The 11985-nt window shown below is 54.6% G+C and overlaps 3 protein-coding genes across 4 annotated transcripts in view; 2 read left to right on the plus strand and 1 right to left on the minus strand.

Moving 5' to 3' along the window:
• WDR83 (WD repeat domain 83) overlaps positions 1 to 2300 on the minus strand; it is a 7007-nt gene extending 4707 nt beyond the window's left edge. The window contains exons 1-5 of the mRNA XM_017888434.1: positions 2115 to 2300; positions 1911 to 2031; positions 1723 to 1828; positions 1389 to 1437; positions 1180 to 1306 (exon numbers count right to left, since the gene is read on the minus strand). Of these exons, the coding sequence (XP_017743923.1) occupies positions 1180 to 1306; positions 1389 to 1437; positions 1723 to 1828; positions 1911 to 2031; positions 2115 to 2217 (506 nt within the window). The 5' untranslated portion in view covers positions 2218 to 2300. The remainder of the gene's footprint in view (positions 1 to 1179; positions 1307 to 1388; positions 1438 to 1722; positions 1829 to 1910; positions 2032 to 2114) is intronic.
• Positions 2301 to 2360: 60 nt separating this feature from the next.
• Positions 2361 to 3932, plus strand: WDR83OS (WD repeat domain 83 opposite strand). Its single transcript, XM_017888436.1, has 4 exons — positions 2361 to 2655; positions 2780 to 2885; positions 3388 to 3485; positions 3580 to 3932. The coding sequence occupies exons 1-4, from the start codon at positions 2606 to 2608 to the stop codon at positions 3644 to 3646; spliced, it is 321 nt and encodes a 106-aa protein (XP_017743925.1). The 5' UTR covers positions 2361 to 2605; the 3' UTR covers positions 3647 to 3932.
• Positions 3933 to 5045: 1113 nt separating this feature from the next.
• The window catches only part of MAN2B1 (mannosidase alpha class 2B member 1), a 21214-nt gene continuing 14274 nt past the window's right edge, over positions 5046 to 11985 (plus strand). Inside the window, exons 1-7 of one of the 2 annotated variants that reach the window (XM_017888428.1) lie at positions 5046 to 5283; positions 6022 to 6124; positions 6303 to 6476; positions 7152 to 7345; positions 8298 to 8430; positions 8672 to 8817; positions 11382 to 11498. In XM_017888428.1, the coding sequence (XP_017743917.1) occupies positions 5122 to 5283; positions 6022 to 6124; positions 6303 to 6476; positions 7152 to 7345; positions 8298 to 8430; positions 8672 to 8817; positions 11382 to 11498 (1029 nt within the window). In that variant the 5' untranslated portion in view covers positions 5046 to 5121. The remainder of the gene's footprint in view (positions 5284 to 6021; positions 6125 to 6302; positions 6477 to 7151; positions 7346 to 8297; positions 8431 to 8671; positions 8818 to 11381; positions 11499 to 11985) is intronic. The other variant, XM_017888427.1, reaches the window with a different exon arrangement.

Here is an 11985-nt window from a genome sequence, read left to right on the forward strand (position 1 = left end):
GCTCCGCAGCCCGGGCCACGCTGCGCCCGTTGGCGTTCATAAGCCGCCGTGGCCAGAGCAGGACCAGTTGGGCATCCCCAGCGGGGCCAGGGCGAGGTCGGCGGCACAGTGCCGGTCGCGCGTCCAACTCTCCGCCACACCCAGCCGCCGCGCCAGCTGCCCCAGCACCGCCATGCCTACGCTGTGTCGCGTGCCGGGCAGTCCGGGATTCCCCAGGCCAGCCACCATCCACCGCTTCCCCGGGGGCCGAGGCTCCAAAACGCATCGGCTCATGGCTCGACTCAGCCACTGTCGGGCCTATGATTATTTTTATGTATGTATTTATTTATTTTTGAGACGAAGTCTCACTCTGCTGCCCAGGCTGGAGTGTAGTGGTGCAATCTTGGCTCACTGCAAGCTCTGCCTCCCGGGTTCATGCCATTCTCCTGCCTCAGCCTCCCAAGTAGCTGGGATTACAGGCACCTGCCACTACGCCCAGCTAATTATTTGAATTTTTAGTAGACACAGGGTTTCACCGTGTTAGCCAGAATGGTCTCTATCTCCTGACCTCAGGATCCGCCCACCTCAGCCTCCCAAAGTGTTGGGATTACAGGCATGAGCCACCGCACCCAGTCTATTTTATTTATTTTAAAATCGTTTCATTTTACCTATTTTTTTTTTTTTTTTTTTTGAGACAGAGTCTCACTCTGTCGCCCAGGCTGGAGTGCAGTGGCACAGTCTCGGCTCATTGCAACCTCCAACTCCCCAGTTCAGGCGATTCTCCTGCCTCAGTCTCCCAAGTAGCTGGGATTACAGGCTCCCATCACCACACCCGGCTAATTTTTGTATTTTTAGTAGAGACGGGATTTCACCATGTTGGCCAGGCTGGTCTCAAACTCCTGACCTCAAGTGATCTGCCCTCCTCGGCCTCCCAAAGTGCTGGAATTATAGGTGTGAACCACCCTGCCCAGCTTGATTATTATTTTATTTTTTAGACAGTCTCACTTTCACCCAGCATGGAGTGCAGTGGTCCCTTGAACTCTTGGGCTCAAGTGATCCTTCCACCTCGGCCTCCCAAGTAGCTGAGACTACAGCTGTGTGCCACTGTGCCCAGCTGAGAGTAGGTTTTTAATCTGAGCACGGGGGCAGCTATGATTCCCAGTAGCACCTTGGCTGAGACCAGGTCCTGGCTCCACTCACCCTGCCAGGACCTCGTGGTCTGACACCTTCACACTGGACACGCCATCTCTGGCCTCATCCAGCGTCTGCACTGGCTCAGGCCTCCGTGAGCGGCAATCCCAACAGCGGATACTGGAATCAATAGAGCCTGTGAGGCCAGCATGATGGTGAGGTCAGGTTTGGAGGGGAAGGGCAGTATCCTGGAACCCCCTGTGAGGCCCCAGACTCACCGGACAGGATAACTGTGGCCTCTTCATTAAACTGCACCGTGTTCACCTTCTGAGAAAGTTATTGCCACTCAGAGGAGGCTGGACTTTGGAGGACTGGGATAAAGGCAGGGTTCCCAGTGTCGGTTAAAGCAAGGGCAAAGGCTAGAAGGGGAGGTGAAAGGTTTTGGGGGAACAGCAAGGACAGGGGTTGGTGACTGCCTAGCCTGGCATGCGGAGCGGGGGATCGTCATCTGGGGAAGGGATCCTTACAGTGTAATGGGGGTGGCCTTATCACCACCTATGCGCTAATACGGGTCCCCTCCGCTCGAATGAGGGTCTCCAGGCTTTCACTCACCCCTGCATGGCCCCGGAATTTGCGCATGACCTGCCCTGATGCCACATCCCACAGAACCACCGCCTTGTCCCCGCCGCCAGAGCAGAGACTGCTGTTGTCAAAGGAGCTGGAGTAGAGGAGGAGGAAGATCAGCATCGACCTCGGATCCCAGCCTCAGCGCTCCCATCTCAGCCTGGCCCCCGGCTCACCCGGCCGCATCCAGCACCTCGTAGCCGTGGCCGCTGTACGTCCGCAGCAGCGTCCCCCGAAGCGGGTTCCACAGCTTCAGGGTCTTGTCACTGCCGCAAGTCAGGCAGTAATTGCCATCCACTGGGGAACACCAGGCGGGGGTTACTGGGCCGCCGACCTCAGGAGGCGGGAGGGGGACCCGGAATGAAGACTAAGGCGCTCACCATTAAATCGTACAGCTCGCACCGCCCCTTGCCCGCAGTCCAGCGTCTTCAACCGTTTCTGCGGCAGCTCCGGAGGCCGCGGCTTTGGCTCAGGGAAAGCCATGGTCCCAGGATCCCTTCCTCGCCGCCTTAAATCGGTCTGTATGGAAGATTGCGCGCCTTTTGAAACCCACGCTTGAGTGTAACCTTATTATTATTCTTCCTGACCTACTTCCTGCTTATCACTTCCGGGTTCATCATTTTGGCATTTGGGTGCTCGTGTTGGAACTATTGAAGCCCGCTTTCAGGTTCTTTTCCCCATTTCCCCTTTGCAAGGAAGACTTCTGGCTTCTTTTAAATCTTCGTTCTCTGGGTAGGAGGAGTCCAAGCCTCTGTCATGAGGAACGGAAATGTGAGGGCCTCGGGTGTTACTCTAAAATCCGCCCTCAGCTTGCACGCCGGAAGCTGCAATTTCTGCAGCGGAAGAGGCGTGACCTGGCCTTCGACTCGCTATGTCTACTAACAATATGTCGGACCCACGGAGGCCGAACAAAGTGCTGAGGTGAGGACGCCAGCGTCGTGGCCACGGGTTCGGGTTGTGGGTGTGGATCGGGGCCCTGGGAAGCGTCTGTCTATCCCGGGGGCAGGCAGGACCTGAGCGCCCCTGACCCTCGAGGCTGTCGCAGGTACAAGCCCCCACCGAGCGAATGTAACCCGGCCTTGGACGACCCGACGCCGGACTACATGAACCTGCTGGGCATGATCTTCAGCATGTGCGGCCTCATGCTTAAGGTGGGCGGGGTTGAGCTTCTATGGGTGTAGTTGGACCTGAGAACGAGGCCCGGGGGCGGGTTTGGAATGAAGCGGGGCGTCTTGTCATTGCTGATGGGGCGGGACCTGAGATCGGCCGGGAGTGGGGCTGGGATGACGCTGGGCCAAGAAAGCTCCAGTCTTTGGTGAAGTCAAGGATTCGGGTCAGGGCGGGGATGTGGCAGATTGGTCTGCGGGTGGGGCCAGGCTTTGAAGCAACTTGGAGGGGACTCTGGAAAAAGGGCAGGGTCTTAAGCATGTGAGATGTCAGAGTCTTGGCCCTGAGAGACGCAGTCCAGGCAGTAGGACTAGAAACCATGTATCTGGAGTATGCCATGAGCAGGTGGGACTGAGGAGTTCCGGGGGGCAAGGTCCCAGCTGCATCAGATGGAATCAGTGGGCATGAGCTGGTGTCTGGAAAGGTGGCTTCCGGACTCATTGTTGTGCCTTTCACTGACCTGCCCACCCACCTACCTTTCCCCAGCTGAAGTGGTGTGCTTGGGTCGCTGTCTACTGCTCCTTCATCAGCTTTGCCAACTCTCGGAGCTCGGAGGACACGAAGCAAATGATGAGTAGCTTCATGTGAGACTTGGCCTAGAGAACGAGTGACTCTTGAGTAAGGGGTGGGGGGACTCCAGCCTGCCCATCCTGGACTGACACCTCTCTCCTGTCTCAGGCTGTCCATCTCTGCTGTGGTGATGTCCTATCTGCAGAATCCTCAGCCCATGACGCCCCCGTGGTGATATCAGTCTAGAAAGGTCACAGTTTGGACCCTGTTTATCCACCAGGCCTGGGCTTTGGCTGTTCAACCTGCTGCCCTCAGCTGCCATCCTGGACTTCCCTGAATGAAGCCGTCTCAGTGCCTCCAGCTGGATGGAGGGAACCTGGCCCTTTCCTAGGGAACACCCTAGGCTTACCCCCCTGCCTCCCTTCCCCTGCCTGCTGCTGGGGGAGATGCTGTCCATGTTCTAAGGGTATTCATTTGCTTTCTTGTTGTCGCCTGTTAATAATAAAGTTTTTCACTCTGGCTGTCAGCCTCTTCTGTTCACTGGGGCGTTCCTTCTAGCTGGGGGGAAGGGCTCTAGCTCCATAGGCCTGGTGTGAAGCCCCAGTCTGGAGACTTCTGGCTGTTCGCTTGCTTACTTTATAAACCTTGTGTCTTAAGTCAGGTGCTAGGGACAAGACAATGACTTCTGCCCTCTGGCAACTCACCAGATGGCCCTGATGACCTAGATAATCTGGGCTTTGGTTTCCTTGATCTGCCATGCAGGCTGAGTGCAGTGGCACAATCTCTGGTTACTGCACCCTGAAACTCCTGGGCTCAAGCAATCCTCCCATCTCAGCCTCCCACGTAACTGGGACCACACATGCGTGCTACCATGCCCAGTTATTTTTGTTTTTTTGAGACAGAGTTTCCCTCTTGTTGCCCAGGCTGGCATGCAATGGCATGATCTTGATCTCAGCTCACTGCAACCTCCGCCTCCCAGGTTCAAGCGATTCTCCTGTCTCAGTCTCCCAAGTAGCTGGGATTACAGGCATGTGCCACCATACTCAGCTAATTTTTGTATTTTTGCATTTTGTGTAAAATTACAGATTCTGTGTTTTCAAACCTGTCTCTACAAAACAACCCATGTTGCCCAGGCTGGTCTCAAACTTCCAGGCCCAAGCGATCCACCAGCCTGGACCTCCCAAAGTGCTGGAATTGCAGGCTTGAGCCACTGCGCCTGGCCTGGGCTTTGTTTTCTATCAGAGAATGAACTGGTAGGAATTGGGAAAGGCGTGAAAGACTCGGGGTCTTTCCCCACTTATCAGACCCCCTTTCCTCTCCGGAACACCCAGGGATCCTTCTCAACCAGGCTGGATCCCATCCCCGGTACTCCAAGGGTACTTACCCAACGTCCCAATCCCCACAGTATAGGACTCTTATCAAATCCTCCTCTTAGGCAAGCAGGTCCTTCCAGGATTCCAAGCATTCCAAGACTATAGCCCGTGAGACGTCAAAGTCACCTTTAGTCCAACCAGTGCCCTGAGGGTGGCATTTTCCTACCTTCCTATAACGACCCCCGGGATTGCCGAGTGCTACAGCCTCTGTCCCGTGAGCCGCCAGACCGCGCTCCGGCCCCGCCCCTGCCCCCCGATTGGCCCGGCCGGGTCTCGGGGCGGGGCGTTTGCTCGGCCTTTCCAGGGCCGTGGAACCCCAGGAGGAAGCTGCTGAGCCATGGGCGCCTACGCGCGGGCTGTGGGGGTCAGCGCTCGCGGCTGCCTGGACGCAGCAGGCCCCTGGACCATCTCCTGCGCTCTGCGGCCACCGCTCCCGCCTCTCTGCTTTTTCCTTTTGTTGTTGCTGGCGGCTCCCGGTGCTCGGGCCGGGGGATACGAGGTGAGTGGGGCCTCCGAGCAGAAACGTACAGGAGGCAGAGTGAAACCCCAAATACAGTCTAGAGGTGTGGGTGGGTCTGTCCTGCGGGTGTCTAGTGAATGGCTGGTGATATGACAGTGTGGTCTCAGTTCATGCTTTGTGTCACTGCGAGGTCTGGCTGTGCGCATCTGAGTATGGGACTGTGTCTGATTGTACCTGCCTCTGTGTCTCCGGGATGCTTGCCTGGACTTTGCCTGCACTTAACTGTGGGATTGGAGGGGCAGGAGGTGGCAGGAGGTGAGCAGTGTATGTGTGGGGGGAGGTGCTGGCTGAGAGCTGGGACTCTAGAGTCTGCCTGAAATTCCAGCCTAGTTCTTCCACTTTCTGACTGTGTGACATTGGGCAAGTCACCTATCCTCTCTGAGCCTCAGTGCTTTCATCTGGAAACTGGGGATAACATCACCCCACCTCCCAGGGTGACCGTCTGCTGTTGGCAAATGTTGAACAAACATCAGCTACTTCTATTATTATTTTCCCAGAGTGTGAATGAGAGCTGCCCTGTGGGGTTGTGCAAAGTGGGGGTTGTATCTATGAGCACAACTATGTATGTGTGTGTCCTGCCTGGGAGTGCCTGGCCTCCTCTGCACATAGGCGAGATCAGGCCTCTCTGAGTCACTCACCTCTAGATCGAGACTTACTTTGCAGCCCCGGACGTCCGGGGTTATTGACAAGGTATGTGTGTTTGGGGTCCCTGTGCAGACATGCCCCACAGTGCAGCCGAACATGCTGAACGTGCACCTGGTGCCTCACACACATGATGACGTAGGCTGGCTCAAAACCGTGGACCAGTACTTTTATGGAAGTGAGTAGAGGATGGGGACTGGTTCCTGGGATCCCCATGGTCCCTGTAATCCCTTCTGGGTCCTGGACATTAGGGTGGGGCCAGTGTCACCCTAAGATCCAAGACTTGGGCTCCTGTGTCAAGGAATAACCCCCTTGGCTCTGCTGTGCCCTGAGAGCCTTATCCCTGTTATCCACAGTCAAGAATGACATCCAGCACGCCGGTGTGCAGTACATCCTGGACTCGGTCATCTCTGCCTTGCTGGCAGATCCCACCCGTCGCTTCATTTACGTGGAGATTGCCTTCTTCTCCCGTTGGTGGCACCAGCAGACAAATGCCATGCAGGAAGTCGTGCGAGACCTTGTGCGCCAGGGTGAGTCTGCCCCAAGGAAGTGAAAAGAGGAAGCCAGGCCAGCTTCTGCTTCTGCATCTCTGGTTTCTGAGATTGTATCATGCCATGTGCAAGCTGTGCAACATGCATGTCGCTCCGCCTGCCTGGACTCTCCATTTGGAGAACTCTTTTTTCTTTTTTTTTTTTTGAGACGGAGTCTCTCTCTGTCGCCCAGGCTGGAGTGCAGTAGTGCGATCTCCGTTCACTGCAAGCTCCGCCTCCCAGGTTCACGCCATTCTCCTGCCTCAGCCTCCCGAGTAGCTGGGACTATAGGCGCCCGCCAACACGCCCAGCTAATTTTTTGTATTTTAGTAGAGACGGGGTTTCACCGTGTTGGCCAGGATGGTTTCGATCTCCTGACCTCGTGATCCGCCCGCCTCGGCCTCCCAAAGTGCCGGGATCACAGGCGTGAGCCACCACGCCCGGCCGAGAACTCTTATACATCCCACAAGGCCCCATCTGCCATGCATCCTCTGGGAAGCCTGCCATGCAGGGGGGCCTCTTTCCTTTATCTGGGAACTATGGCCTGGGGGCGACCCCTCTTCTCCTTCCGCCAGAAATGAGTACACAGGCAGGCTTTCACATTCCCAGTATCACCCACCCTGGTCCCACTCCTGGCTCTGACCACTGACCCTGACCTTGCCTGTCCTGGCACAGGGCGCCTGGAGTTCGCCAACGGTGGCTGGGTGATGAACGATGAGGCAGCCACCCACTACGGTGCCATCGTGGACCAGATGACACTCGGGCTGCGCTTTCTGGAAGACACATTTGGCAGTGACGGGCGACCCCGTGTGGCTTGGCACATTGACCCCTTCGGCCACTCTCGGGAGCAAGCCTCGCTGTTTGCACAGGTGCGCCCCGGGACCTCTCTTGGGCCCACCTCTTCACTCACTCTGGCTCCTCCCTCGCCCACTCAAACCCCGCCCTCTCCCTGCAATCTCACAAGGACCAGGCCCAGTCCTGTTGAAGCCCCGCCCCTTGAGTGAGCCGTAAGGCCAGTGACTTTTGAGCTCTGGCCTCGGCCGGCGATGCCCAGCCCCAGGCGGACCCAGCTCCGGCTGACTCCACCCTCTCCCCTAATAGGCCCCCCTTCGTGTTCTGGCCCCACCCACTAGCTAGGATCATGGCTCCTCCCTAAACTGGGTGGCAAGTGGATGCCTAGCCTGCCTTAAAAACGGCTTCATTACCTGTGCTCAGACCCCATCCATCCTCAGGTTGTGGAAGGGGGAACCTCATTCCTGGAGTCAGGCCTGCTCTGAGCTTTGACAGCGCTGGGGAGGTGAACCTGGGTTCTGATGTTGGACCCGCCCTCTCCCTGCTAGCCCAGGGTGGTGAGTTCTGAAACTTCTCCAGGCTTGGAAATAAGCTGGAGGCCGCTCTGTTTCAGCCCTACTTTTTTGTTTTGTTTTGTTTTGTTTTGTTTTGTTTTGTTTTGTTTGATACAGGGTCTTGCTCTGTCATCCCTGCTGGAGTGCAGTGGTGCAATCCTAGCTCACTGTAGCCTCAATCTCCGGATTCAAGCGATTCTCCTGTCTCAGCCTCCCTAGCAGATGAGACTACAAGAGCGCACCACCACGCCTGGCTAATTTTAAGTTTTGTGCAGGCTGGTCTCAAAACTCCTGGGTATAAGTGATCCTCCTGCTTTGCCCTCCCAGAAGGCTGGGATCACAGGCAAGAGCCATCACACCGACCTAGCTCTGCTTTTTCACCTGTGCTCTGACCTGCCCCTCCCAAGCAGAGGGGAGTTTGGTGGTGAGAGGGCTGGGCGCTAATTCACACTGCCTTTTCCTCCCCCATCCCCAGATGGGCTTTGACGGCTTCTTCTTCGGGCGCCTTGATTATCAAGATAAGTGGGTACGGATGCAGAAGCTAGAGATGGAGCAGGTGTGGCGGGCCAGTGCCAGCCTGAAGCCCCCGACTGCGGACCTTTTCACTGGTGAGGGGGCTTGGTGAGGGCAGGGCCAGCCATGGTGCCACACACTCAGAAGAGCCCTGGGCTTGATATCTGCTCTGCTGTCACTGTCCTGGAATTTCTATATTCTGGGAACAAAGTCTCTGCATTTCTTTTTGCACCGGGATGCAAATTCTGAAGCCCATCCTGGGTGGGACATGGCAGGCTTTGAAACCAGGGCAGGTCTGGGTGATGGGCCACCCCTTGAACCTGGTGTGACCTGCAGGTGTGCTTCCCAATGGTTACAACCCGCCAATGAATCTGTGCTGGGATGTGCTGTGTGTCGATCAGCCAGTGGTAGAGGACCCCCGCAGCCCTGAGTACAACGCCAAGGAGCTGGTCGATTACTTCCTAAATGTGGCCACTGCCCAGGTAACCCTGGTGTCCAGAACCTTCGAGTCCCGTATATACAAAGCAATGAGCCCTTCCCATGGTATAGGCATCCCCCTAACACGTTATCTTTATTTTTAATTTTTTTGAGACAGAGTCTTACTCTGTCTCAAGGAGTGCAGTGGTGCGATCTCGGCTCACTGCAACCTCCGCCTCCTGGGTTCAAACAAGCACATCCAGCTAATTTTTGTATTTTTGCACTGGGGTCTCATCATGTTGGCCAGACTGGTCTTGAACTCCTGACCTGAAGTGATCCACCTGCCTTGGCCTCCCAAAGTGCTGGGATTACAGGCGTGAGCCACCATGCCTCTTTACTTTTAATTTATTTTTAATTAATTAATTTTTTTTTGAGCTGGAATCTTGCTCTGTCACTCAGGCTGGAGAGCAGTGGCATGATCTCGGCTCACTGCAACCTCCACCTCGCACATTCAAGCGATTCTCCCACCTCAGCCTCCCGAGTAGCTGGGACTCCAGACGCGCACCACCACATCCAGCTAATTTTTTGTGTTTTTAGTAGAGATGGTGTTTCACCATGTTGTCCAGGCTCTCAAACTCATCAGCTCAAGTGATCTGCCTGCCTCGGACTCCCAAAGTGCTGGGATTATAGGCGTGAGCCACCACACCTGGCCTCTATTTTTAACATTTTTATTTATTTATTATTTATTATATTTTTTTGAGACAAAGTCTCACTCTTGTCACCCAGGCTGGAGTGCAGTGGCATGATCTCAGCTCACTGCAACCTCTGCCTCCCAGGTTCAAGCAATTCTCCTGCCGTAGCCTCCTGAGAAGCTGGAATTACAGGCACCCGCCACCACGCCCAGCTAATTTTTGTATTTTTAGTAGAGACAGGGTTTCGTCATGTTGGCCAGGCTGGTCTTGAACTCCTGACTTCAGGTGATCTGCCCGCCTCAGCCTCCCGAAGTACTGGGATTATAGGCGTGAGCCACTGTGCCCAATCTATTTTTAACATTTTTATTGAGAATTCCTTTTTTATTTTTTTGAGACTCTGTCGCCCAGGCTGGAGTGTAGTGGCACAATCTTAGCTCACTGCAACCTCCACCTACTGGGTTCAAGTGATTCTCCTGCCTCAGCCTCCCAAGTAGTTGGGATTACAGGTGCCCACCACCACGCCTGGCTAAGTTTTATGTCTTTTTAGTAGAAAGGGGGTTTCACCATATTGGCCAGGCTGGTCTCAAACTTCTAACCTTGTGATCCACCAGCCTCAGCCTCCCAAAGTTCTGGAATTACAGGCATGAGCCACCGTGCCCAGCTTTTAACACTTTTATAAGTAAAAAAAAATATTTTTTCACGAAGACAACATCTTAACCATGTGGCCCAGGCTGGTCTCAAACTCCTGAGCTCAAGTGATCCTCCTGCCTTGGCCTCCCAAAGTGCTAGGATTATTGGTGTGAGCCACCATGCCTGGTATAACACGGTCTCCTAAAAAAATTTTTTTTTTTTTTCGAGACGGAGTCTCGCTCCCAGGCTGGAGTGCAGTGGCCGGATCTCAGCTCACTGCAAGCTCCGCCTCCCGGGTTCACGCCATTCTCCTGCCTCAGCCTCCCGAGTAGCTGGGACTAAAGGCGCCCGCCACCTCGCCCGGCTAGTTTTTTGTATTTTAGTAGAGACGGGGTTTCACCGTGTTAGCCAGGATGGTCTTGATCTCCTGACCTCGTGATCCGCCTGTCTCGGCCTCCCAAAGTGCTGGGATTACAGGCTTGAGCCACCGCACCCGGCCAAAAAAATTTTTTTTCCCTTTTTTAAAAAATTGATGGCCAGGTGCAGTGGCTCATGCCTGTAATCCCAGCACTTTGGGAGGCCGAGATGGGCAGATCATCTGGTCAGGAGTTCGAGACCAGCCTAGCCAACATGACGAAACCCTGTCTCCACTAAAAATACAAAAATTAGCCGGGTGTGGTGGTGCACGCCTGTAATCTCAGCTACTTGGGAGGCTGAGGCAAGAGAGTCGCTTGAACCTGGGAGGTGGAGGTTGCAGTGAGCCAAGATCACATCACTGCACTCTAGCTTGGGCAGCAGAGTGAAACTCTGTCTCAAAAAAAAAGAAAACAAATTGTTTCAGATTGTTTTTATTTTTCTTGAGACAGGGTATTGCTATGTGGCCCAGATTGGTCTTAAATTCCTAGACTCAAGCGATCCTCCTGCCTCAGTCTCCTGAGTAGCTGGGATTACAAGTGTGAGCCCCTGTAATTATGTTCTCATGCCCCTTGGAGGAAGATGCTATTCTATTCACCAACACCATGCCCCCTCCTGGATTTATGTGCATTCCTCATTAGAAGAGATAGCATAGGCTGGGCAAGAGATAACATGGCATGGTGCCTGGATACCCTCTTCTAGGTAGTGGGTCCAAGAGAGCTGCTCAACAACCGGTGGCTACTTTTATCTGTGTCCCCATGCTCCCATGTGCCATACATCCACCCATGCCTGTATGTGCACCCAACATCCTTGACCTCATATACATCAAAACACAGCTATACACAGGGATGGCCCAGGATCCTCTGGCCTCAGGACTCCCCTCTTGCTTGCAGGGCCGGCATTACCGCACCAACCACATTGTGATGACCATGGGCTCGGACTTCCAATATGAGAATGCCAACATGTGGTTCAAGAACCTTGACAAGCTCATCCGGCTGGTAAACGCGCAGGTCAGTGTGCCTACCCTGTGGTACCCTTGTGCACATGTGCACTTGCATCCAGGGGCCTTGTGTCATGTGCATAGCTCTCAGTGCTGTCTTTGTTTTCTATTGTTCTATTGTGGTCATTCTATAACAAATGACCACACACTTAGCAGCTCAAAACAATGGAAATACATCATTTTTCTGTAGGTAAGAAGTTCAGCATGAGGCTGGGCGCGTTGGCTCACGCCTGTAATCCCAGCACTTTGGGAGGCCGAGCCAGGCGGATCACGAGGTCAAGAGTTCGAGACCAGCCTGACCAACATGGTGAAACCCTGTCTCTACTAAAAATACAAAAATTAGCCGGCTGTGATGGTGCCCGCATGTAATCCCAGCTACTCGGGAGCCTGAGGCAGGGGAATCGCTTGAATCCGGGAGGTGGATGTTGCAGTGAGCCGAGATCGCACCCCTGCACTCCAGCCTGGGCCACAGAGAAAGACTCTGTCTCAAAAAAAAA

Source organism: Rhinopithecus bieti, unplaced genomic scaffold (assembly GCF_001698545.2).
Source record: "Rhinopithecus bieti isolate Rb0 unplaced genomic scaffold, ASM169854v2 scaffold_15296, whole genome shotgun sequence".
NCBI lineage: Eukaryota > Metazoa > Chordata > Mammalia > Primates > Cercopithecidae > Rhinopithecus > Rhinopithecus bieti.